The sequence below is a fragment of the Danio rerio genome, chromosome 18, assembly GCF_052040795.2.
Source record: "Danio rerio strain M-AB ecotype USA chromosome 18, GRCz13ab, whole genome shotgun sequence".
Classification (NCBI taxonomy): domain Eukaryota; kingdom Metazoa; phylum Chordata; class Actinopteri; order Cypriniformes; family Danionidae; genus Danio; species Danio rerio.
Genome location: NC_141038.1, coordinates 43,572,597 through 43,600,543, shown reverse-complemented (window position 1 = coordinate 43,600,543; position 27,947 = coordinate 43,572,597). Strand labels below are relative to the sequence as shown.

The window sequence follows — 27,947 nt, the reverse complement described above, 5'->3', positions numbered from 1 at the left end:
TTTCAGATTAAAAAGTAAATAATTAAAGAGCCTCAAGTGAATTATTAAGTATTAACAAAGGTGTGTGTATATATATATATCTAAATAATAAACCATGTACAAGTACTGTACAACAACCATCACGCAAATGTCAATTCAAAATGGTTGTGGTTGAATTCTACTGCCTTAATATTATAAACAATATAATAAATGTTTCTCAAATATTTTTGGATATTTTTCTTTATTGTCAATAACCCATTGAAATTAAACATTATACATTCTGATTTAAAACAAACAATTATAATCAAACATTTCATTTGCATTTCATTGCAAAAATCTGATAAAAAAAAAAACAATCAAAACATTTGGGGTGTTCGAATGAAAATTGGCTTAATCAGATGTTTAATTACGTTTGGAGCTAAAGTGTGTAAGACATTGGTCCTCCATGAACAAATTTACACATCACTGCCTTAAAGGCTATTAAGCAAATGTATAAAAGGAGTCAAGCTTCTAAAGCTGATAATTTTATGGTGGCAAAACAGGATTTTGGACATACGTCAACAACTGAACAGCACACTTTAAAAGCGTGATTCAGTTTGAAATGAAAAGAAAAGTGATCTAAGAAGAAAAATAATTTAATTAGAATTAGAAAAATAATTTTAAAAGAATTTAATTCTCTGGACATAAGTGCAATAAAAGGCCACATGATTAAAAAAATAAAAAGAAAGTAGATAAACATGATCAGGAAAGGCATGAAAAACAAGAAATGCTTTTCATAACATAGCACCAAGGTCAACAATCAAATCTTGTCTTTAGAAGTGTGCTTCAGTATGAAATTAAAAGAAAGTGTTCTCATGTGAAAAAAATTATATATAATGTTGAATTCTGTCTGCTGAATTCTCTGAACAATAGTTTGATAATGTGCCAGAAGATTTAATACAATAGAAAGTAGATGAAGATCATTCATTTTCTCAGGCAATGTAATAAATTCAATAAATTAATGAGGAAATGCTTTTCATTACATATTACACAAAACAATCAAATGTCATCTTGTTTCTTAATTTCAGTCCTCACACCCTTTACTACTCTTCACATGTTGTATGTTTCTCTTATTAGGTGTTTGTTGTGACCATATATATATATACACACACACACACACACACACACACACACACACACACACACACATATATATATATATATATATATATATATATATATATATATATATATATATATATATATATATATATATATATATATAATCCACCATGATGGAGCATGTGCCTTTTTAAGGCATTTTACTTTGCGATATGCAAACTGAAATGATATTTGTATATTATGGTCACACTTCTCTAATAAGCGTCAGTCATTAGAGTGTAGATCTAGGGAGCAATGAACACTATAGGGAACCTACCAATCGCACCACACTTCACACATGGAGCTCTATTCTGAACTTGTCTGAATCAGTGTTTAAATAAATATGCAGAGCAGTTAAGTGCAAAGACTAAAGCTAATCTCTCACTCAGTTTTCCGTTTTCTGCTGCAGCACTTAATGCACACATATCGAACTACATAAAATATGGAGAAGATGAAAATCAAAACAACTGCAATCAGTGTAACTGCAACATCTACGGAGTGATAGGAGTACCAAGGCATTTTGTAGGATTCAGTACGAAGATGAGCAGCACCTTTGTGCCTCATTACAAACTCAATCCAGAAGATGGCGCTGTCCAACGGTTTGACTGGCTTGTCTAGGTGCAATTGAGAGAGCTTCTGCATATTCAGCCTGTAGGATGGATTGTTGATTACTTCCTTTATTGCTGCATGCAGTGTGTTTTCACCTAATTCTGCAAGGGAGACTATCTTGGCTCCACCTCTTGCTTGTAATCGAATGAGATTGTCATACTGGTCAAAAAAGAAAGGAATTCCAACCACTGGAACACCATGGTACAAAGCTTCTTGAACCCCATTGGTTCCACCATGCGCAACAAAGACTTTAGTTTTTGGATGTCCTAGAAGATCTTTCTGTGGCATCCAGTCAACTAATAATGTGTTGTTGCCCAAAGTAGATGGCTTCTTTCCAGTGTATCTCCAAATAACCTTTTGAGGCAACCGGGCAAAAGCAGCAGCTATTTCTGCTGTTACATCTTCTGGCAATGCACTAATAAATGTACCTAAAGACATGACGATGACTCCATGATCTCCAGAACTCTGCATGAAGTCTTCCAGATCATGTGGAAGGGGCTTTGCTGGAGTGCACTGGAAGCCACCGGTGTAGATGATATTTGGCATTGTCGGACGTGGAAATTCAAAAACAAAATCAACCCTCATGAGCCATATATCAGCCCCCTGCAGAAGTTGATAAAAATCTACAGGTGGATCGAAATATTTATCACAAATTGCTTGATACTGTGGCAAACTAAAACGGCTGTATTTAATATCATTTGTGAAATAAAAGATTATATTTTTCACTCTTTGGAAAAAGCTCATTCTGTCTGTGTTTCCAGATCCTGTAATTGGGATGTAGGACATTGGCGAGGGAGCTATGTTAAAGTGTCCATCTACAGTAGTAGTCCATCTCACATTATAGACCATGGGTAACTTGAGTTTATGAGCCAGAATGATGCCCATACCCCATACTGGATCAGTGAGCATCAGATCATACTGCTTTTCCTGTAGTGTTTTCAGAATTTCCTCACTTTCGAATATGCTCGTTGTAATATCGCATACCATTTTAGTCATTTCATAATTGTCTATAACTGAATCAAAAAACAACTTTACAGTGCTCAGCCAGGAGCTTTTTCCTCTTTCATGGTTGATTACTTTGGAGATCATGTCGTCTACAAATTCTTCGTCCATTCCTTTGGATTGTGGTATGGTTATGGAGTTGTAATAATCAGATTTCTCCTTGACATACCAGCTATTGGTGTTACGTATTACATCAATGCTATGCCCTTTTCCATGTAAAGCCTTGATGAGGATGTCCATGTTCAACCAGTGACTTCCCTCCAAAGGCACCACCAAGATTTTGCCACCATCGCACAGAAATCCAAAAAGGGGTATGATTGTTATCCAGAGTGAGACAGAACAAAGGTTCTTAAAAAGTGGTGCCATCTTGCCTGTAAAGGTAAAAGTAAATGTATTATATTAAACTGTTAAATAGTATTTCTGTAGTTAATTTTCTTTGGTAATGTTGTCGATAGTGCTCTAACACACAAAGCACTAATAAAATAAAATAAATTATATACAGGTAGACTATAGCCTAGTGTATTTTCAACAAATTGTATGAATGTCTTGTAAGTAGGCATGGGACGCTAACCGTGTACAAGATATACTGCGGTTTAGAAAAGTCAAGGTTTTAAAACCGTCAAAATTTTCTGCTATACCGTTCCTGAGGTATAATATATTGTATTTACATTTTTTTGTTTTTAGGACAACATAATGCCTATTAGAAAAGATATGCAATTTCAAAGATGCCGTTTTAAATTGTAAAAAAAAAATGTGTTTTTAAAACAAATGAAGACAGCAGAAGTCTATAAATGTTTTTAAATTATTTTGCTCGACATGTTAACGGCTCCAAATTATTTAAATTTAAATTGTACAAATGTTTCCCCTATTAAATATATTGTTTAAAGGGGAAAGAGGTTTTGTTTTTTTACCCAGACATTGAAAAATAATATATTTTAGAGCAGTAATCTTAACACAGTGATACTGTAAAACCGTGATATTTATATCCAAGGTTATCATAACGTCAGAATCTTATACCAGCCCATGCCTACTTGTAAGCAATCATTATAACGATTTAAACAAAAAATAAAAAAGAAATATTACACAATTTAATTACACAAATATTAAGAATCATTTAAAAATGTACACAGTTTAATTTATCATTTAACCTTCATTACCTTACAGATATGACAAATAAAAAAAAAAATGAAACAAAACTTCTTTCCCTATTTAATGTTCATTGTTAACTCAAGGATGTATAACGGCAACCAAAAATCCTTTTTTTTGTCTATCTAAAGTAAATTTTCTGTAAAACTGCAATGTGTTCAAGTCAATAAAACCATCACTACCCATGAAACTGGTGCAATATATCAATTATCAAAACAAAAATTGATGCAAGTGCAAAAAATAAGTGTAGTTCTTTCCCTGGTCTCAGCTGTTATACCACGCACCCCCAATGAACATGTGGCTGAATGTCTGACACATATGGCACTTTTATGGAAATTTTTCAGTAGATTTTTAATCATCCTTTGGTTTAAATACAGAATTTCCAAGAGTGCAGTATTCTTAAACAATCTGCACGGAAACAAGTTTAAACTAATAAAAAAAAAAAAGCTGTGATGACAAAGCTCATTAACACATTTATATTAAAAGCAGCATTCTTAACAATGCAAGACTCACATCCTGTTTTTTTTTTTAAATGTCCAATTGTGTGCTTGAGGCACTTAAATATAATCTAAAAGAGAAATTTAAGTTTTTTTGCCATCTGGTTTGTCATAATTTTTAGTTTCCTTAAAGATTCAATCTTATAACTAACACCACCGTGTATGCGGGTCAAAGTTGAAGGACAGACTCAGACACAGTGGATAGACATTTCAACCTGATCTCACAAGAAAACAAGTATTTTACGTCTTGCCAGTTTAATGGCTAATTCGTACGAGTTAAGTTATACAAAAATTTAAGACTTTAAAAAGGAGGCGTGGCACCCAACCCCACCCCTAAACCCAACCGTCATTGGGTAATGAGAAAATCGTACTAAAATATACGAACTAGATTGTATGAATTGATACGAATTAGCCATTGCCAGGGCCAGACGGAATCTGCAGACGTTTTTTGCTATTTCTGCTGAGAAATTTGGTAAAAATTTGCGGATTTCTGCTGAATTATTTTGGGAGTATCCAGCGGAGTATCATAACCAAAACCTTAATATATGACATAAAAAGTAATAAATTACTGAATTAAAACTGAATATATTTAGAATCACACATTTACTCAAGAAAATAAACAGAATTAATGATGGGGTAAAAATCTGCTGAAAATCTGTGGAATTCTGCATGCGCAGATTCCTTGTGGGCCTAGCCATTGCTATGAGATAGCGTTGAACATTTAGTGGAGTGTCTAGTTCTGCAGAACCAAAAGAGTGGCAAGATACACTCAAAAAATGACTTTTGCTGCTTGTTTAAACTACTCAATTAAAATGAGTTGAAACAACACAAGTCTTAAGGCTTTTTAGGACAACTTGTTTTATGTTCAACAATTGTTTTATGCTCAATCCACTTAAATTTGTAAAAAATAATAATAATAATAATAATAAGTTAACTTAATTTGTGGTGGGAGAACATGAAGGAAATTTGTGGAGCCGAGCATTTCTACAGTGTATTGTCAAAACAGATGTGTTGTATTGACATGACTGTTAGTGAAGTGCACAGCATTGTACAAGAATGAGAGTAATAGCATTTATAGTTTAATATCTGGGCATTTTAGTAAAAATATCTTCTGATACATTTATTAATCAATGATTTACCTCTCCTGCACACTCATCTGTTGCTGTGAGGATAACTTTGGTGATGAAGAGTAATTATCAGTTTGACTAAACGCTGGGCTATTAACCATATGTGTGGTTCTCTTCATAAATATTTTAACCCACCTGATGTCAGCAATCATGTATATGCGCTTATACTCACAACTTTTTATGATGGCAATTAAAAAAAAATCACAATTTCTGTCAAACAGATAAGAGTAAGCCATTGTTCAAAATGGTAAACCTTTTTTTTTTCATTTACTTTACACAAATATTTGATTTTATAAAACAGAAAACTAAAGGTTCTCATTTTTTTTACGACAGTATGTGTGATCTTTATGTAAAAATGCATCACCAAATTAAGAACTGAAAGTCAGAACAATATATATATATATATATATATATATATATATATATATATATATATATATATATACATTTTGCTGACAAAATTAAAACAGAATATACATCTGACAACAGATTTCAATGACAAAACAAATAGATCTGAAACATTTACTGGTTCTGCAGATGGCATTAGAAAAAAAAAAAGTAAATTATTCTAATAAAAACAACTAGTGGCGTGTCTGACTTCTATCAAGACAATAAATAAAAAAGAAACACATTGGCTGAACTTTGACACCTATACTAAGCAGTTAAATCACTTTAAATTTAGCCAATATTGCTAATGCTAACTCCATACTCTCACAATGAACATAGCTTCATTGCATTACGAACATGCAAAACGGTTCATAAAAAATATAAAAAGATCAGTTTGATGCAGTAACGTTAGTTTATTCGCTTACACGTGACCAATGCATCATGGGAGATAACGTTCATCTCATTTCCCTTCTGATACAATAAGCAAAGAATTGTTTGATTAAATTTTTACAACATTTGTTTAAATACTTCGTTTACTTAATAAATAGTCATTTAAATCAACACTCACTGTCAGCTTCAGATCCTCTAGCAGACTTGGAACTCAACAGGATTCACTCGCAAGTGACAACACATGCTGGGAGAAGAAAACACATTGAAGGCGGGGGAGGAGTTACACTTGCAGCTTCCCGTAGCGAAGCTCACGTGGTGTTTGCTGACTTTATGACAGAGGTGGATTAGATAGACTTTTATCAGAAAGGAGGTTAGAGAATTACTTTCCATAAAGTCTTTAAAGTTCTTTGTTACTGCTTAATATAAAATGATCATGTTTAAAAGATAGAATCGAAAAATGAAAATAGGAAACATTTCAAAGATCAAAATATTACTTAAAACCAACTGTTTAAATATACCTAAACAAAAACTATGAAAATGGTTAAACTCAAGGTTATTTGTTCTGCGCCTTTATATATTTTATATATACTTTTCATTTATTTTCAATTATGACAATAGGAAAGCTTGTAGTACCCCGGATTAATAAAGGTACTAAGCCGAAAAGAAATGGAAAGCTTGTAGTTTTAACACCAGGGTTATAATAACTGGCATATGCTTCTGTTTGTTCAGTTCTAATAAGGGCCTATTTATCTAGGCAGGCCAATTCTATAAATAACCAAACTCATTTAGCATTAGACCACAATGATTTTTTTTAAAATACACTGAGCAGATGGCAGTTTGCAACAATGTTTACTGTTAATATATATATATATATATATATATATATATATATATATATATATTTTTTTTTTTTTTTTTTTTTTTGCACATTTGAAATCTGATACTGATATCATTTGTACAGAAAAAGTGTTCAGCATTCTCTCAACACTGACTACTTTTATACACTTGCTAAGATAAAAAAAAAAAAAAAAACTATTACACAAATAATAATTTGACTCAGTTTCCAATTAATGGCTCATTTTCTCTGAGTGGTATGGTTTGGTTCGGTATGCTTTTAAGGCCGTTTCCACTGTCAAAGAGAACCTAAAAGCAACCGTACCATACTACTTTTTAGGGTGCTTTCATACCTACACTTTTGTTTCGGAACGTATCTCGTTTGCCCAGTTAGCACGGTTCGATTGGCATATTTGAACAGGGCAATCGCGCTCTGTTCCACGCCAAAGTAATCGCTCCGAGATCGCATGAGTGAGGTGGTCTCGGCTCGATTGAAATGAACCCTGGAGCGATCCGATCCAAGCGCGGTTATATCACAGTGTTTTATGGATATGTAATAGGCTTACGGCTATATGAAGAGAGAATTATGAGTAGGGCGGGAAGTTTCGCGAGTCTCCGGATGCCCGCAAACGAGTGATGATCTCCCGGTAATCTCACGTCTCCCTCCCGATCCTCAAATAGGCATCGTTGTGCACCCTTTTCTCCCCTCCCCACCGTGTCTCTCCTCAGACACGTCGCGCGCGCGCACCCTGTCAATCACCACCAAACCACCACCTCTCCTGACACTGACACTCTGACCAATGTAGAGAGAGTTTACTCGCACGTGACTTGTTTTAGCTCTTTTGGTCAGATTAGAAACTTTGCAGTGTGAAAGCGAACCGCACCAAGAGCAAAGAGCAACAATGTAAAAATTGTAATCTCTGTTTTGAAACAACTGAATCGATTCACAGGTGTGAAAGCACCCTTAGTCACCCTTTGCAAAGGGTACCAACAGGCCTAAAGGGTACATACAATAAGGCGGAGCTAGAAGCGCAGCTGAACGCTATTGGTTTATAGAGAAGCGTCACTAGGGCGTACACAAGCCAGGAGAATGAAAACAAAGAGACGCAATTTTTAAAAAGAAAGCCAAGACATTACACCGTAATAATATCTAAATATAATAACAAGGCATGGTCGACCCAAGCTCAAACAAACCTTGTTGTCGTCTGAACTTGGTTCAGTGCCCATTTTCGTTCACTGCTTTATCAAAGTTCAAAAAAGCTGATAAAAGTTCATATTATGGAATGACAGATCACCTGAGGAAAAGGTAAATATTCATAATTCATCTTAATGTGTTAAAATGTGTGTAAGGAGAATGTTATATGCATGTGTCAAGGTAATACGTTGATACACACACAAACACACATCCTTTGCTAAAACCAAAGTTTCTAGTAGATGTACAAATGGTGATTTAAATGTATCCCTTTTTAAAGAGTGTTTTAAAATATGTGTGTAATAAGACAATTTCACTGTAAAGTCTTAGAGAGTGATTGTGAAAATTCTTAATTTTAAATGCTTACTTATTTTCAGAAGAAATAAAAAGATAAATGAATTTTTCCATTAAGTTGCGCAGGGATTCAATTGATTTGAATGGAGTTTCACAGGAAAGAAAATATTTCAATAAATTAAAATCTGTATGTATATGTTTTATTATATCATTTTTATCACCCATTGAACAGTAAAAACAAATCATATATGTCACTTATAAATGATGCACTTTATAGTTCAAATGGTTCAATCAGTTTTTCTTTTTCAGCTACAACATTTGACACAAAACATTTTCAAAGTATACATTATTTTATGTCAAACACTGAACATTGTCAAATTATTATATCACTTGTAAAAGGTTACTCAGTTTTTCTTTTTCGGCTACAACACTTGACACACAGATATCTAACTGTTACAAATATGCAGTAAGTGAATATCAAAACACCTGCAATCAGTGTAACTACAACATCTACTGAGTGATAGGAGTACCAAGGCATTTTGTAGGATTCTGTACGAAGATGAGCAGCACCTTTGTGCCTCATTACAAACTCAATCCAGAAGATGGCGCTGTCCAAAGGTTTGACTGGCTTATCTTTGTGCAGATGAGAGAGCTTCTGCATATTCAGCCTGTAGGATGGCTCATTGATTACTTCCTGTATTGCTGCATGCAGTGCGTTTTCACCTAGATCTGCAATGGAAAGCAACTTGGCTCCACCTCTTGCTTGTAATCGAATGAGATTGTCATACTGGTCAAAAAAGAATGGGATTCCAATCACTGGAACACCATGGTACAAAGCTTCTAGAACCCCATTGGTTCCACCATGTGAAATGAAAACTTTAGTTTTTGGATGTCCTAGAAGATCTTTCTGTGGCATCCAGTCAACCATTAATGTGTTGTTACTCAAAGTAGATGGCTTCTTTCCAGTGTATCTCCAAATAACCTTTTGAGGCAACCGGGCAAAAGCAGCAGCTATTTCTGCTGTTACATTTTCTGGCAGGTTACCGATTAACGACCCTAAAGACATGACGATGACTCCATGATCTCCAGAACTCTGCATGAAGTCTTCTAGATCATGTGGAAGGGGCTTTGCTGGAGTGCACTGAAAGCCACCAATGTAGATGATATTTGGCATTGTCGGACGTGGAAATTCAAAAACAAAATCAACCCTCATGAGCCATAAATCAGCCCCCTGCAGAAGTTCATGAAAATTCACACGTGAAGTGAAATATTTGTCACAAATTGCCTGGTACTGTTTCACATTAAAATGGCTTAACTGAAGGTCCAATAACAAATAGAAGAAATAATTTTTTAGTCGTTGAAAGAAGCTCATTCTGTCTGTGTTTCCAGATCCTGTAATGGGGATGTAGGACATTGGTGAAGGAGCGATATCAAAGTGTCCTTCTCCAGTAGTAGTCCATCTAACATTATATACCATGGGTAACTTGAGTTTATGAGCCAGAATAATGCCTGTACCCCATACTGGATCAGTGAGCATCAGATCATACTGCTTTTCATTCAGCATCTTCAGAATTTCCTCACTGTCGAGTATGTTTGTTATAAGCTGACACACCATTTCATGAGTTTTTTTAACAGCATCAAACACATTTAAATACAGCCTTACAATACTCAGCCAGGAGCCTTTTTCTTTTTCGTATTTGATCATTTTGTAGACGAAGTCTGCTGCAAATTCCTCGTCCCATCCTTTAGTGTTAGGTATGGTAATGGTGTTATAATATGTTGAGTTCTCCTTAATGAACCAACTATTGGCATTGCGTATCACATCAACGGTGTGCCCTTGACCATGTAAAGCCTTGATGAGGATGTCCATGTTCACCCAGTGACTTCCCTCCAAAGGCGCAACCAAGATTTTGCCACCATCGCAAAGAGAGCCAAAAATGATTATTACTGTTATCCAGAGTGAGACAGAAACCATGTTATTTGGAACTCGTGTCATCTTACCTGCAAATGACAAAAAATTTAGATGACATAACTGTATAATGTTATTATATGTTGTGCAGTAATTCACAGCAAAAATAGTAAATAAACAAAAGAAAAAGTTTATTTCTTTTACACTATCTAAATGCTATAATCAAGTTGCTCTGATTCATGTTTAGCGTAATCACAAATTTACACTGATTAACAAACTAAAACTATGTCTGGCCCCCTAGAGTTGAGAGGACATACTCCCATATTTAAGTAATAGTGTTGAATACTGTTATATGTGTTAGGTCCTCATTAATACAGTGCACGTACACCACTAAATAAACACTATTTTTCATTGTGTACATGGAGTCTCTGGTCAGTTTAGTGTGGGGATTCTTTCAATATTTACTTGACACTTTAAGCAAGTAATGTAGATTAATATAGAGCAGTTATTGTGTTTTGTCATACACCCAAAGCGCTTTACAATCATGTGAGGGGTCGCTCCACACCACTAGTGTGCTGCATCCACCTGGATGATGCAACGGCAGCCACAGAACAATGTTGGCCGTTCGCATATCGCATATCAGCTGTAGGTGGAGAAGAGATTATTGGGCGGTAAGGGCTGGAGGAGAGAATCTGACCAGAACACTTGCATTCCTACTATTGCATATGCCTACTATTTTACTAGAAGTGCTATGGGATTTTTAATGACCAAAGAGAGTCAGGACCTCAGTTTATCATCTCATCTGAAAGAGTCACTGGCAGTGTCTCCATCACTATTCTGGGGCACAAGAAACCACACAGGCTACAGGGTGAACACTCACTGCTGGCCTCACTAACACCACGTCCAACCGTTCCTAGTTTTCCATGTGGTCTGCTATTGAGGTACTAACCAGGTTCAGCCCTGCTTGGCCTTAATAAGTAAGCAGTCTTAGGCTGCAGGGTGATATGCCAATTTGTGGTTAATGCTGGACAGTTGGCATAAATTACCACAATTTACATCAAATGAAATTGAAGGAACTGAAATGACATTTTGAACAAATTCGGCCAAAATGATCTTTGTTTTGAGATTATTTCAGCAGTTTAAAACAGCTCATCAAAGCAAACTTTTTGGTAGGTGGCGGGTGCTTTTGGCCCCCAAACACCTTTGAAGTACCATTGGTCCAGGGTGATAATGCAATCGCTGGATTTATTCTAGAACTCCACCGCCCCTGATACATGTTTCATTCCATAAAGATCAGAAAGGAGAACAACATCCACAACAACACCAGGTTAGCAACATGAGTACCATGGGCAGGTATTCTAGATGTAGTCTCGCCTGTACAATTACTCAGAGATTTTCAAGACTTGGAAAGGGGTTTCACACCTGATGAGAAGCGGTGCGTGGTATCGTACCATGCATATCATTTAAAAATTTAAATATAGTTTTCTATGAGTATGTGCAAACTGGCAGAGAAAACTGAAGTCATTGTGTTTGGGAACAGAGATGAGGTTCTCAAGGTAAATGAGCACCTTGGCACTAAGGGTCAAACAACAAAAAATAAGGTCAAGAATCAGATCTGAGTTTCAGTAGTCATGTCAAAGCAGTTAGTAAATCAGCACACTATCATGTCAAAAACATTGCAAGAATTAGATGCTTTGTTTCTAGTGAGGACTTGGAGAAACTTGTTCATGCTTTTATCAGCAGCAGGGTGGATTACTGTAATGGCCTTCTCACTGGCCTCTCCAAAAAGACAGTCACACAGTTGCTACTCATCCAGAAAGCTGCGGCCAGGATTCTGACCAGAACCAGGAAATCAGAGCTCATCACACTTGTTTTCAGGTCTTTACACTGGCTCCCATTCAGAATAGATTTAAAGTATTTAAATTATTTAAAGCAGTGGTTCTCAAACTGTGGTACGTGTACCACTAGTGGTAGGCAGGCTTACTTCTAGTGGTACACGGAGAAATCCCTGAATAATAAAAGAAAAAATGAATTTCATTTTAATTATTTGATGCGTACGATAACACCAATGTGATCAGCATTGGCTGTTCTCTAAAGCCTACGATCAAAGCGCTGTGCTTAGAATGTTTACTTTAGTGCATCATTTCATTAGCTGCTAAAAAACAATTCAATTGGCGCAGAACTAGAGAAAGACGTGCAAGGTGCTTGCAGAGCAGATACATGTTAGAGAAGTGTTCCCATGACAAGAACCGACTGATCAGCTTTATATTTTGTATGTAACATAATTTTGTTGAATGAATATGACTCTGCCTTGAACTGTGCAGTGCTGTAACTGCTTATTTTGGCCAACTATGCTACTTTATTTTAATACTGGTCATTATGGTGGTACTTGGAGAGACAATATTTTTCTGAGGTGGTACTTGGTGAAAAAAGTTTGAGAACCACTGATTTAAAGTATTATTAGTTGTATAAAAAACACTAAATGACCTAGGACCTCAATGCATTACAGATACGCTCACTGAATACAAACCGAACAGATCACTCAGATGTTTAGGATCATATAAACTAGAAAATCCAAGAGTTCCGTCAAAGCAGGGTGAATCGGCTTTCAGCTACTGTGCCCCTCGCTGCTGGAATCAGCTTCCAGAAATTATCAGATGTGCTCCAACATTCGGCACGTTCAAATCAAGACTGAAAACACATCTGTTTAGCTGTGCCTTTACTGAATGAGCACTGTGCTAAGTCTGACAGATCGCACTATTATGTTTTTATCTTCTTTTTCATTCTTATATAACCTGTTTTAACACATTTAATTGGTTTGAATAATTTTTTATTATTTGATTTTATTTTCTCATACTTGTCTCTTTTATTCCTGTTTGTGTAAAGCATGTTGAATTGCCACTGTCTATGAAATGTGCTATATAAATAAAATTGCCTTGCACTGTGCTTTTGTCTGGTTTGTGACAAGCTGTTTGCCAGGTGTATATGAAACTGCTCGTCTCTCACAGCCACCATTATTGTTGTGTTCACCAGGTACATGTCATGAAAGCAGTATTGCATTTAAAACCTCATCTTCTGCTGTATAGATTTGTTGGGAAGTTTAAAAACAGTATGCCATCATTCAGCCTTTTTGAGCTTGTTTTTGCCCTTGAAGTATATCAGGAACTTCACATTAGCCAGCAGAGTCAGTTAAGTGCATTCCCTTTCAGTCAGGATCTATAGTGTTATGGTCTAGCTACACTTTGGCCAAACCCAACTTTTTAAGCCAAGGTATTGACAGCACAGTTGTTGAATCAACCTATTCAATTGGCAGGGATTTGTCAAGAGGATGATGCTTTTTATTCAGCTAGCTCATGTTTGTGCCTTTAGGCAATATGTGCTGAAGACTGCCTCATGCTGTACAACAAATCTGTTTGGGCCCCAGCCATTGAGGAGCACCCTGGTCAAAGCAAAGATTGTTAAATGTGTGGTAGACACCATTGTTGAGGCATATTGTTGAGCAGGCCATACAGCTCCGCAGCAGCTGTCAAGTGTCATTTAATTTGTGCAGTGAAAACCTTCTTGGGCAGCATTGTGTAGTGTCTCCCATTCAGAGATATGCACCACAGCCACATGGACAACACCTTGTGCATTCACAAGGCTTTATAGATTTATTATGGCCCCTACTCCTTAAGTTAGCTCTGCTGTATCACCAGAAAATGCCTTGGTATTGTCCTTGCGACTTGATTGCATTTATTATCTAGCATGTATTGCCTGTTTCAGGTGGTGTAGAATAGTGAAATACAACTCTGCTTACTGGCATAACTCTGGTTCTATGAATGGGGGAAGACCGGCACAACGTCTAGTCTCTCAGATTCCTTGAATGACTAGGAGATCGACTGTGATATTTCAAAAATGGTTACAGCTTCTGCACAACTGAATTAATATGAGATTTTTAGAGTGCTTTCAAACTTGGTTTAATTGCCTGTACTGTATCCAGGTCAATTGTCCTCCCTTGATACCTTCTCAGCTAATTTGTGTTCACACCATCTTTTTTCCTTCTAAACCTTGGTACGCTTACGTCATCATGCTGCTGTTTTGTGTACAGCTCTTGCTAGGTGATGTCCACGAAAGCAAAGTGGCAAAATGGAGACGTGCACATATCATGGCCATTCTGCTTTTACTGAATCTTTTGCTTTTGTTACCAAAACCAAAATACAGAGAGCCACTTGTGTCTATCTATTTTTGGTGAAGACAAGCAGACATTATCACTGTTTGCACTGGGTTAGTCCCGATTGTCGCCAAGGTAGGTGAACACACACACGCACACATAAATGAATGTTATAAAAACTAGTTTATTGTACAGTTGGCACTTCACTTCACCACATCAGAAGTTAAATATACCAGAGTTCGCATGGATCGTACCCCAGACCACCTCCTTCAGGCGCACCTGAGTTCAGAAGACAGCATTATATTAGCTAAACATACCGTACTCTGATGTCAAACTAACCCACGTTCGGACCAAAAAAGCTAGTGTGAAAGCACCCTTAAAGCAAGGTATGAACCTGTCCACCATTAATAATCTGTCTCTGGTGCTCCTCTATTTTCATAGAACCTTGTTTATGCCAGTCAGCATTGCAGTATATGACCATCGGTCCAAAGCAAGGGAAGCTGAATGAGTGTTTTCCATTCTTTACATTATATTAAATGTAAAATAATATATACAAAACGCAGACAAAAGGCATAATGTAAACTAAAGTATCCAAAAACGTGTTGTTATGAAATATTATTGTAAAATAGGTATATTTTCTCACACACACACACACACACACACACATATATATATATATATATATATATATATATATATATATATATATATATATATATATATATATATATATATACACACACACAATGAGATTTCTATTCACACTTATAATTATAAATATTTATTATATTTGAATGGATTATTTTTATTTAAACTACAATGCAAAATAAAATGGTTTCTGCATTTGTGTTTTTAGAAATTTTTTGTTATTTAAAAATAAATAAAAGTGGTTTTAAATGTTTATTTACATTCTGTAGGAGTGTATGAAAACTAAAAGCATTTGTTATTATTGGTTTAGTATTATTATTTATATTTATTATTAGTAGGATTTTTTTCTCTCTGTTGAATCCTTTAAATTATTGTATACAAATATAGACAATCTTGTATAGACAGATTTGTTATCGAATCATAAACTGTAGATTACTTACTGTTATATATTGACCGGCATATGCTTCTGTCTTGCTGATATTGGCTGTTACTGGCCATAAAGTGTTGCAAATGTCTCTTGGCATTACACCATATTAAATTTAATAATTAGCCCATATCATGAAAGGTTTAAAGTGCAAAGTTTATTTGATTCATGATCTATAAAGCACAGAAATGGTATTAAAGTTCACAATTTTACTTGATACACTACTGACATAAATGATTTACTGTAGGTAAAAAATAAATGAAAAATAGATGTTGAACACACACTATATTTTGACACTCTAGCTGTGATTATTAATGTGGATTAGAGAGAAACTTGGTTCAGTGCCCATATTCAATCACCACTCTATCAAAGTTCAACAAAGCAGATAAGAGTTTATATTAGGCAATGACAGGTCACCTGAGGAAAGGCATACATTCAAAGTTTATCTTAGTGTGTCCTTAATGTTCTGTTACCCCTAATGTATCCCATAGTAAACTTGTAATAAGACAACTTCACAGTAAAGTCTTAAGAGTGATATAAAAAATTGTGATAAGTTGTCTGCATGTTTACTTTTTTTAGAGGATAAAACAGAGATAAACAATTATTTTAATATTCCATTAAGTGGCACTGGGATTACATTGATTTGAATGCAGTTTCACAGGAAAGGAAACATTTTAAAACGACTTACATTTTTATGTATTTACTTTTATTATTTCATTTTCATTACCCATTGAACAGTCAAAACTAAACATTTTGTGTCATTAATAAATCATTTACTTCACAGTGCAAATGCTTCACTCAGTTTTTCTTTTTCGGCTACAACACTTGATGCACAGATATCTAACTGTTACAAACATGGAGTAATGAATATCAAAACAACTGCAATCAGTGTAACTGAAACATCTACTGAGTGATAGGAGTACCAAGGCATTTTGTAGGATTCAGTACGAAGATGAGCAGCACCTTTGTGCCTCATTACAAACTCAATCCAGAAGATGGCGCTGTCCAACGGTTCGACTGGCTTGTCTCTGTGCAGATAAGAGAGCTTCTGCATATTCAGCCTGTAGGATGGCTCATTGATTACTTCCTGTATTGCTGCATGCAGTGTGTTTTCACCTAATTCTGCAAGGGAGACTATCTTGGCTCCACCTCTTGCTTGTAATCGAATGAGATTGTCATACTGGTCAAAAAAGAATGGAATTCCAATCACTGGAACACCATGGTACAAAGCTTCTTGAACCCCATTGGTTCCACCATGTGCAATGAAAAGTTTAGTTTTTGGATGTCCTAGAAGATCTTTCTGTGGCATCCAGTCAACTAATAATGTGTTGTTACCCAAAGTAGATGGCTTCTTTCCAGTGTATCTCCAAATAACCTTTTGAGGCAACCGGGCAAAAGCAGCAGCTATTTCAGAACTTACATCATCCGGCAAGACACTGATAAACGACCCTAAAGACATTACGATGACTCCATGATCTCCAGAACTCTGCATGAAGTCTTCCAGATCATGTGGAAGGGGCTTTGCTGGAGTGCACTGAAAGCCACCAATGTAGATGATATTTGGCATTGTCGGACGTGGAAATTCAAAAACAAAATCAACCCTCATGAGCCATAAATCAGCCCCCTGCAGAAGTTTGTAAAAATCTACAGGTGGATCAAAATATTTATCACAAAGTGCTTGATACTGTGGCACATTAAAACGGCTGCATTGAAAGTCCAACAGCAAATAGTAGAAAACATTTATTACTCTTTGGAAGAAGCTCATTTTGTCTGTGTTTCCAGAACCTGTAAGTGGGATGTAAGACATTGGTGAGGGAGCGATGTCAAAGTGTCCTTCTCCAGGAGTAGTCCATCTCACATTATAGACCATGGGTAACTTGAGTTTATGAGCCAGAATAATACCTGTACCCCATCCTGGATCAGTGAGCATCAGATCATACTTCTTTTCCTGTAGCGCTTTCAGAATATCCTCACTTTCAAATATGTTTGTTATAAGCCTACATACTAATTTGTGACTTTCATAAACAGCTTTGGATACATCCAAAAACAGCTGTACACCACCCAGCCAGGAGCCCTTACCTCTTTCATAGTCAATCTTTTTAGTCAGCACATCTTCTACAAATTCTTCATCCATTCCTTTGGAGTCAGGTATGGTTATGGAGTTGTAATATGTTGAGTTCTCCTTGACGAACCAACTATTGGTGTTGCGTATCACATCAACGGTGTGCCCTTGACCATGTAAAGCCTTGATGAGGATGTCCATGTTCACCCAGTGACTTCCCTCCAAAGGCGCCACTAAGATTTTGCCACCATCGCAAAGAGAGCCAAAAATGATCATAACTGTTATCCAAAGTGAGACAGAAAATGTATTCTTTGATAGTTGTGCCATTCTAGCTGTAAACAATAAAATAAGTTTTATTACATCAAATAGTAATAATGTTGTTATATATTGTTGCAGTGGTATTTTAAAGAAATGTATTCAATAGATGTAGATTAGTTTGTGCCTTGTAGTTTCTGAATTTTCCCAGCAAAACATAAAATTATTAATTATGAATGATAAAATCATGGTGTACATGTCTCCAGACTTGCTGCATCACAAAAATCAACATTTCAACAATTTCTTTAAAAAGACTTTCTGTGATATAAGGCATGGATACCCAGGTAGCAAAGAATTCTGGCCCAGATTTGGCATAAAGCTGGCACAGCAGGCATTCGTCCGGCACTGGCATGCAGCATGTGGGCCAAACATGGCCCAGGTTTGGCTGAGGTGGCACTGTCTTACAGGTGGCACACAAGACGTGGGCCAGATATCAAATGTAGTATTTGGCCCAGATGGTAAAATGTATAAGTGGGTCACGTAATTTTGGCCTGTCTTGGCTTACTTTTAAAATTAATATAAATTATTTTTGAGTAAAGAAAAAAATCTGTTAATCAGTTTGCTTAAAGAAAAAGCACAGCCATGTAGCGAAAAAAAATGTAATAAAATAAAAAAAAAACATTGCAGTCGTGACACACCAACATATCTGGCTCAGTTATGGGTTATTAACTTGGCTGAGACTTGGTCCGGTCATGTACAGTAATTCACTGCAGCATGTGGGCCAAGCAAATGCTAATGATGTGGGCCAGAGAAATTTTGCTATGGGGGTATATATATTATATCAGTTGTTCCTGGGCTTAGTTAAAGACAACCATGGCTACACCCTCTTGTTTACACTTAGAAAACTCTATATTAGGAGTTTAATCTTACAAGGCTTTAACATGAACACATGCAAATAATAAATATCCATGGTGTGTAAAAGTGAGGATGACAGACACATAAATAAACTCAAACATTTTTTTGGTTTAAAAAAATATCCAAGATACGATTAAGCACAGAAAAATTATAAATACAGTCCTCTTGTGGAAAGAGGCTGGGGACTTAAAGCAGCAAATTACTTGGAGTTAGAAAGAAAGAAAGAAGGAAGGAAGGAAGGAAGGAAGGAAGGAAGGAAGGAAGGAAGGAAGACAATCTTTGTTTATATTTTTTTTCATATGATTAAATTACAGAATTCACATTATTCATGCAGTCTATTTTGTTTGTTTACTATCAGTTGTACTATATTAGAATGTGACGACAAACCAAATACATTTACTACTGTACTGACCGTTATACAACCATATACAGTCAACCTTAAGTGTATATTTCACAATATAAAAACAAACATTTCTGTCAGCACCACAGTTACTACTTAGGTCATATATTAAAAATCTGATCATATTTATTTTGAATAAATAAACTTAAACTTATAATAAACTGTTGTTTAGAACTACTGGTACTTACAGTTATTTTGGCATAGACGTCTGCTTTGTTTAGTGTTGTTACTTTTTCTTTACACTATACCAGTTGACCTGAATGAGCAAGACTGTTTAAAGTTCATGCTTTATATGATTTATGGCACAGACATACTTTCAAAGTGCATGTGATTGTTTGTGATACAACACCTACATCGATCTACTTTTTAACACTGACTACTACTGTATATATATATATATTTCATCTCTGACTATGACTTTGCAAACTTATTCATTACACAGTGTAGGTATACTGATTAAACATTAGTTTTGCTGACTGCGAATTTCCCAGCATCCTTCAGTATCAGTATTTGGACTGTGAACTTGGAGGTGTAATGGCAACAATGAGGGTAAGAGAGTTCACATGAAGGCAAAAGAAAGTCTGCAGGTTTTTATGCTTACAGGTTTGCCACTGGAGAAAATCAATTTAAGGCTGTAAGTCTGTTTCTCCCTATTGTTCGGATTGAATCTAACCCAGGTAGCAAAGAATTCTGGCCCAGATTTGGTATAAAGCTGACAGAGCAAGCATTCATTCGGCACTGGCATACAGCATGTGGGTCAAACATGGCCTGGGTTTGGCAGAGGAGGCATCGTCTTTAAGGCGGCACACAGATGTAAAATGTAGTATGTGCCCCTGGTGTTTAAAAATTATGTATGCGCCATGCAAGTTTGGCCTGTCTTGACCCACATTTAAAATAAATTAAAATTATTTGAGTAAAGAAAATAAATCTACCAATTGTTTAGAGAAAAAGCACACCCGTAGTGTGCCTAAAGCGCAAAGCTTCATGGGTTTATCTATTTCATTGCCAGGGGCGGGCTGGCCATCTGGCAATTCTGGCAAATGCCGGAAGGGCCGGACCAATTTTTAAATGTGGGCCGGTCAGTTTTTATTTATATGTATTGTTTTTACGTGAAGGCAGCTTTTATCTCTTGCTAGATGTGATATTATGATGATGATAGTAATAATAATAATAATAATAATAATAAATGTTAAGCATTTGGACCAATCGTGACGGCCGCCTGATTTCAAGATGGGCCGACCCAATCCGAGGTTACCCGGACGTAATCAAAATCTGGCAAGAATGTCCTATTATTTCACCATCTGTACATCAAAATAAATAGTGAATGTGCGTGTCCGTGGGTGGGGCTATGTCAGTGTGGTAATGTGGGCTGATGTGGTTACAGTGCCAGGGCTGAATTTTTGTCCCAGTCCGCCCCTGTTCATTGCAATCGTAACACACCAACCTATCAGGCCCAGTTACAGGTTATTAACGTGGCTGAGACTTGACCCAGAAATGGTCCATGTTTGGTACCATAATTGACTGCGGCATGTGGGCCAAGCAAAACCAGATTGTGTGGGCCAGAGCTGGGCCAGACAAATTTTGTGGGAAAGATTAGAATCACAGCAGATAATAAAACTGACTCTTTTTGTGACTTTATATTAAAAAACAGCTTCAGTGGTCTTGGCTTTTTTTCTCTGCTTCATACCACTACCATAATAATAAGATTTGAATACTTCAGCTCATTCATGATCATGATTTCTGCAGGAGTCCCATATGATTTAATGAAGACCAGCACAAATGATTCCACACATAGTCATGGGGTTAACAGACTATGCCTTTGTTTGATGTGAGTAAGTGCCTTCTAGCAGTAAATATGTAATACTGTGCCTTTAATTATGAGACTATAAATGTTTATGTTATGCATTCCTATTCAACTCCTGAATGTGTTTGTCTCCCTCTAGTGTTGTGATTTCATATTTTTTCCCCAGGTGGTCTTGTCCATGTTGGTCATGTTTGGGCATGTTTCAGTTCATGCCTTTTTTTGTATTTCGGCCAGTCTTACCTTTGAGGGTTATTATGCCATGCAGTTTTGAAATACCAAATCTATGGGATTTACATCTGGATTCATTCTGACAATACTAGTTTACAGATGACTGAAGACAACTGCATGGTAAGTGTATACAGTGTTGATAATGTTTATTTCTTGATTTGTTGGTTTTTATGGGTTCCATGTGTTTCTGGACCTAAAAACCAATCATAAGTGTCCATTTTTAAGCGTTCACGTTGATATAGGATGGGCAGTTTTAGGCCAAAATACAACTACTGTATTTGAATATCTGGAATCTGAGAGTTCAAAAAAAGAAATAGTAAGAAAATCACTTTTAAATATGTCCAAATTGAATTAATAGTAGTGCAAATTACTAGTCAATACGTTTGGATACGTTTAAGATAGGTCATTAACTAAAGGCATTTATAAAACATTTTCTTTGTTTATTATTGTAAAGATTTTTGGCAAAAATAAAATAAAAACCCACAATTTATACACATATAATGTATTTTTGTATAATGGATTTGAGTCATACCTGGTTAAGATTATATGAACACTGGGCTATATCACTTTTTGAATCAAAAAATCAAATTTCGTTCTGTCTTTCATTCTATTTTTAATTTCTGTGATTTTCTGTGATTTTATTTAAGAATTGTGTAAATAATTCATTACTTAGTATTGATTGCTTAGTATTTTCTTGATCAGCAGCAGTTTTGTGGATTGTGGTTTTATTTACAGTAATATATTTTTTTAAATAATACTGTTTATACGATATGAAATAAAGTTGACTTGTGATTTTGCTGAAAAATAATATAATTCTAATGCAGTTGGAATCATATGTCAATCACAATCAAGTATTTAACAGTGTCCTTATTTTTAGAGTAAATGTTTTTAATGCATAACATGGAGGTGGTTATACTTTTCAAGTGAAATGCCAATGTATTTAATTTTTGGAATTAATTCTGATTCCTAGTTTTGGACTCAATTCCTCACTGTTGTTCTTGGCTCAATTTCAGTTTTCGTTTCGTTTTCATTTATCACTACTCAAGCAAATAATTTAAACATCCATTTTAAACATATAAATAGAAAACTGTATGCTTAACCATAACATAACAAAGTGCTCAAAACCTTCTAATGTGGACAAAATAATTATAATAATTCAAGGAATTTATGAGGATGAACTAGTTTTTATTTAGACATAAAGAACAATTCTATGTGTATTGATGTTACATAAACTTATAGAATTGTCTCAATTCCCAACATCCCAGAATAAATTGTCAACAATTATTTTACAGCACATTATACTGCAATGCCTTCAAGCAGTCTTATTTCTTTAGTTAATAAACGTTATGTTTCTTTATTTCTTACAAATAATGAAGCATATTAATACAAACTAAGCATTTATTAAAGTACTGTGAAAATCCAAAGTTCCTTATTTACAACGTAGGTATAGTCATTCTTATTATTAGTGGTAATTTATTTATTAATTTAGATTTTTTTTTTTCACAAAGTGAAAGTAGTAAGTATAATATAAATTATTTAAAGTGACAAGGAACCTAACAATAGCCTAAAGCAAATGACAAGTTATTTGTCCTACATGGTTAATATAAAGTTTGAATTCACCCCAGGACAAACAAGCAAATAAATAAATAATCACATTTTAAAATGCCACTTTTTTATTTATTCAGCAAATTTAGTGATCAAGCTGACTGTTTGGTATTTTAAAAATACTCACAATGCATTTATAATTTTGCAACTTATAAAGCATTACAATGTGTATACAATTTACAAATTAAAACTGATTGGAAATGACAAATGATATAATTAAATGTTCATTTTGCACCAACCATTACATATATGTCTTGGTAAAACGCTAATAACAGAAATAAATTGCTATTTCAAATATTTCATGGCCATTTTGCATTTCAAAAGGGATTTTGCTTCTATAGTTTTGGGCTCCTGCCTTTAAATGTGAGGCATCTGGTTTCATTGTTTAACTGCTTTCCGGTTAAATTACGTCTACTACTGCAGTTTAATAAATTAATATAGTGATGCTTGTGCAAAACCGCTGTCATATTAAACTAAAGTTACTGAAAGATGAGCTCACCTGTTGATCTCATAATTCTCTCAAGTCAGAATTCTCTCCAGAGTTCAGACGTAATGATTTATAGCAGCGTTCGCAGCTGGTGCAAGTATCAAAGTGTGTTGGTTCACTTTTTCTCACTTCAATATTAAATTTCACTTCTGTTATTCAGAACGTGTAGAATGACATTTGTGTTTCGCCAGTCTTGTTCCTCTGTGTTTTCAGATTTGCAGTTTCACATCAGTTTTGGTAGCACACCGCCGCATAGTGGCGAACGTCGGAAAACTGCAAAATCATGATTTCGTTGTATCGAAAGGAGACTGTGGCCCTCCTTTTCTACTCAGCCCCCCTAAAACTTTTGCGATTAGCTCATAAACTGTACACTAAATTATCGTCCCAATCCCCTTTAAATCTAAGAAAACGGCGGCAGAATTCGGCTCCTCCCGGTCTTTTGTTTTTTATTTGATCAGCAAACCACAGTGGGCAGTGAGAGCACGAGGTGTGTGCTGATAATTGTTATTATATATGATTATGCGCAGTTCTTTGATATACTGTAGATAACCTTCCCAATGTCATAGAGGAGCAGTCGGGTTTTCTCCAGCAAAAATAGAAACTCTTAACGATCCTTGCACTATTTTTATTTTAAAAAGAACTACCGATATTAAACACTTTACAGTTTGTGTGGCATTAACTATACCATCTTGCACAGAAGGGATTAAACACTGTGACAGAAGCACTTAGAGAATGTATGTATATATATATATATATATATATATATATATATATATATATATATATATATATATATATATATATATATATATATATATTTTTTTTTTTTTTTTCAGTTCTCATTCCACCACTGCATTTTAATGATCATTCATGTTGTTTATTTCTGCATTTGAATTATGGGATCATGATTTTTCTTTCAACAACGTTGAACCTTGAAAAGTTTGAAAAAGTATTTTTGATGAACATTTTAACAGTTTAAAGTAATATGTTGTCTGATTGTGTTGTATATCACTGTACAAAAACCTTGTTATAAACATTTTCTGTTATTTAACAAACTAATTTGTCTATATATTATTTTTTATACATTATATTATTTCAACCTACTAGAATGTCTGTAAAAGTCATTTTGTTAAACTGTAGAGTTGAATGTTAGACATCAAAAGTCAACAGAGCAGAGATCCCATAATGCAATTCACAACTCAAAATAAACAAAAAACACTTGTAAATCACAAAATGTGGGAACTGTTAATTACAGTTTTGCTGTTTCAGTTTAAAGTACACACAATATAGAGCTGATGCAATAAACATTGTCAACATTAAATAATGTTCGCAGATGATAAACTTGAAACAATGGCTTTATTTAAGGAAATATGGCCTCTGAATTCAATTTTGGATTCATAAATAACATCTGTTCTGTTACTTTGAATTTGTTGCTTTAAAGCTGTTCTGTTTCATTATATAGCAGCATACACTTGTTACACTCTGTTGAAGATGATCTCTGCTGGGCTTCATGTGTGAACAGCAGATGTCAGCATTGACCCACTAATAGAAAAACTACCCCCAAGTTCAACACCATTCCTCTCTGATTCACTCTCCATTTGTTTTTGCATGTAGGTTCTCAGGTTTACCTTTTCTTATCTTCTTATATTCATTTTTGTAATAGATAGAAAGAAACCAATCAGTGGTAAGAAGTGACAACAATGACAGTAATGAAATTAGAGGTGTGAACCTACACTGGTCTCAAGAATTGGTTCGGTTTCTATTATCATGCCATATATAGCAAATAAACAAATATAAATATCATGCTTGCTTTCTAAGCCTTGTCTAGCTTCTTTTTTTTGACACCCCTAATTTTGACAGCCCTATATGAGATAGTAATAATGATAGTAAAAAAAGGACAACAGTAATAATAACACTGACAACAACAGTAATAACATAATTACAACATCAAGTAATACACTAACTACTAAGTTACCACAGAAATTATTAATGCTACAGCAACTACTACTGCTGCTTCTACAGCCACAACAAGGATTACTGCTACGTCTACTACTGATACTACTACAACAATGACTACTACTACAGATACTACAACAACAACTACTACTACAGTGTCTACTATACTACAACAACAACAACGACTATCACTGTACTGTCCTCAACATACTGTCCCTTGATTGTTTTGACAGTTAGATAAACTCCCTTCCCTCACACGACTCTGAGGACAAGAAACTCATTTGCCAACAGGTTTAATGGTCTTGGGTATGGAGTGAAACTACAAAAAAAAAAAAAAAAAAAAAACAATAGGATACATAAATAATATGTCCACAAGTTAACAAAACTACAGAAGCATAGCATTTACATAAAAATACAGAGTGCTTTGTAGTAAGTAATATCTTTTCTTATGTAAATACAAAATACTGAAATATAAAGCTAAAGCAAATTGTGGCTAATGTATTAGCTCTGCCGATAAGCTAAGAAGTCACTCTTAAGCTCAATTATTCATAAAACATACGAGTATAATGAACACCTTATACAATCAAAAACATACTTACAAGCGATGCTGTTGCAAGGGTTAAGATTGCAGGAAAACATGACGATTGCTGATCATCGTAGTGATTGCTGTGTGCTTGCAGTACTACTACTACTACTTGCAGTACTACTTGCAGTACTACTACTACTTCAACAACGTCTACTACTACAACAACATCTACTACTACTGATTGTACAGCAACAATACTACTACAAAAAAAGTGTCTACTAGTACTGATACCACTACAGCAACATCTACTACTACTACAGTGTCTACTAGTATACTACTACAACAACGATTACTACTACTACAACATCAATTATTCATAAAACATACGAGTATAATGAACACCTTATACAATCAAAAACGTACTTACAAGCGATGCTGTTGCAAGGGTTAAGATTGCAGGAAAACATGACGATTGCTGATCATCGTAGTGATTGCTGTGTGCTTGCAGCACTTCCAGATTTAAGTGAACAGCAGGATCTTGCTATAACTCAAGGTCACCTCTAGATGGAACACTAACCATTTACAAAATGAAACCAAATCCCTACTTGAAAGAATTACCCTTGCAATACACAATAATTATCTTGCCAAATTAAAGATTAAACATTAATTCTGCTTTCATCAAATATGTTCCAGCACAACCACTACTCATGATACTATTACAACAGCGTCTACTACTACTGATACTACTGCAACATCTACTACTGATACTACTACAACATCTACTACTACTGATTGTACAACAACTTCTACTACAGTGTCTACTAGTATACTACTTCAACGACTACTACTACTCATGATACTATTACAACAGCGTCTACTACTACTAATACTACTACAGTTTCTACTAATACTAACACTAGTAATTGTACAACAATGACTACTACTACTACTACAGTGTCTACTACACTTCTACAACAACAACTAATACAACTACTCCTGATACTACCACAACAATGTCTACTACTACTGATACTACTACATCATCCACTACTACTGATTGTACAACGACTACTACTACTCCTACAGTGTCTACTAGTATACTACTACAACAACGACTACTACTACTTCAACAACGTCTACTACTACAACAACATCTACTACTACTGATTGTACAGCAACGATACTACTACAAAAAAAGTGTCTACTAGTACTGATACCACTACAGCAACATCTACTACTACTACAGTGTCTACTAGTATACTACTACAACAACGATTACTACTACTACTACAACATCCACTACTACTGAGTGTACAACGACTATTACTACTACAGTGTCTACTGGTAATAATACTACTACATCAACTACTGCTACTACTATGTCTACTTCTACTACTGATACTACTACAACTACTACTGCTACAACTACTACTTCAACAACCACAATTACTATTACAAACACTACTACTACAATTACTACAACAACAACCTGAATAATGACGATGGCTAGAATACTAATAATAATGATAATGTGGAGATAACAGGAGGAGCAGTCAGAACAGTAATAATAATAAGGATAATACAAGTAGAAGTAATAATATTAATGTTAATAGTCACTATTATCTTCTTTTAATCATAATAGAGGATTTTGCATTTCCTCCCTATCATGTTTCAACAACTCGATATGCTTCATCCAAAAAACAATACATACTCAGTCACTGGAAAATCTCAACTAATTGTAGAGGTAACTAGATTCTGTGCAGCAGGATATCCTGGAGGATTTAGCAGTCAGCTCTTGTGAGTATATATATGTGAGACTGAAGTGTGCAGTAGAGCTGAAAAAAGCCCAGTGTGGTTTATGAGAGTGAGGGGCCTTCTGAGGGAATACGGGATCAGACCGTCTCAAATTTCATTCTTCTCTTCCTTCTGTGCCGCACTCAGGCAACTAGTCGTGTTGCGTCATTTCTAACCAATTTGTGCC

At 35.2% G+C, this 27,947-nt stretch overlaps 3 protein-coding genes across 5 annotated transcripts; all 3 read right to left on the bottom strand.

The window, feature by feature from the left end:
• Positions 1-201: 201 nt before the first annotated feature.
• ugt5c3 (UDP glucuronosyltransferase 5 family, polypeptide C3) lies at positions 202-6,541 on the bottom strand. 2 transcript variants are annotated; one of them, NM_001128714.1, is given in 3 exon segments: positions 202-1,120; positions 1,215-3,101; positions 6,456-6,519. In NM_001128714.1, a coding segment is annotated over 1 exon segment (1,596 nt). In that variant the 5' UTR covers positions 3,097-3,101; positions 6,456-6,519; the 3' UTR covers positions 202-1,120; positions 1,215-1,500.
• A 2,234-nt stretch (positions 6,542-8,775) lies between these two features.
• Positions 8,776-26,189, bottom strand: ugt5c2 (UDP glucuronosyltransferase 5 family, polypeptide C2). Of its 2 annotated transcripts, none has more exons than XM_087292659.1 (2): positions 26,040-26,189; positions 8,776-10,598 (listed from the first exon to the last, which is right to left on the bottom strand). In XM_087292659.1, exons 1-2 carry the CDS (start codon positions 26,077-26,079, stop codon positions 8,998-9,000), a joined length of 1,641 nt encoding a protein of 546 aa, XP_087148785.1. In that variant the 5' UTR covers positions 26,080-26,189; the 3' UTR covers positions 8,776-8,997.
• On the bottom strand, positions 16,377-19,569 carry ugt5c1 (UDP glucuronosyltransferase 5 family, polypeptide C1). Its single transcript, NM_001177495.1, is given in 3 exon segments — positions 16,377-16,590; positions 16,593-18,122; positions 19,549-19,569. Coding segments are annotated over 2 exon segments (1,593 nt in total). The 5' UTR covers positions 18,118-18,122; positions 19,549-19,569; the 3' UTR covers positions 16,377-16,522.
• Positions 26,190-27,947: the final 1,758 nt, after the last annotated feature.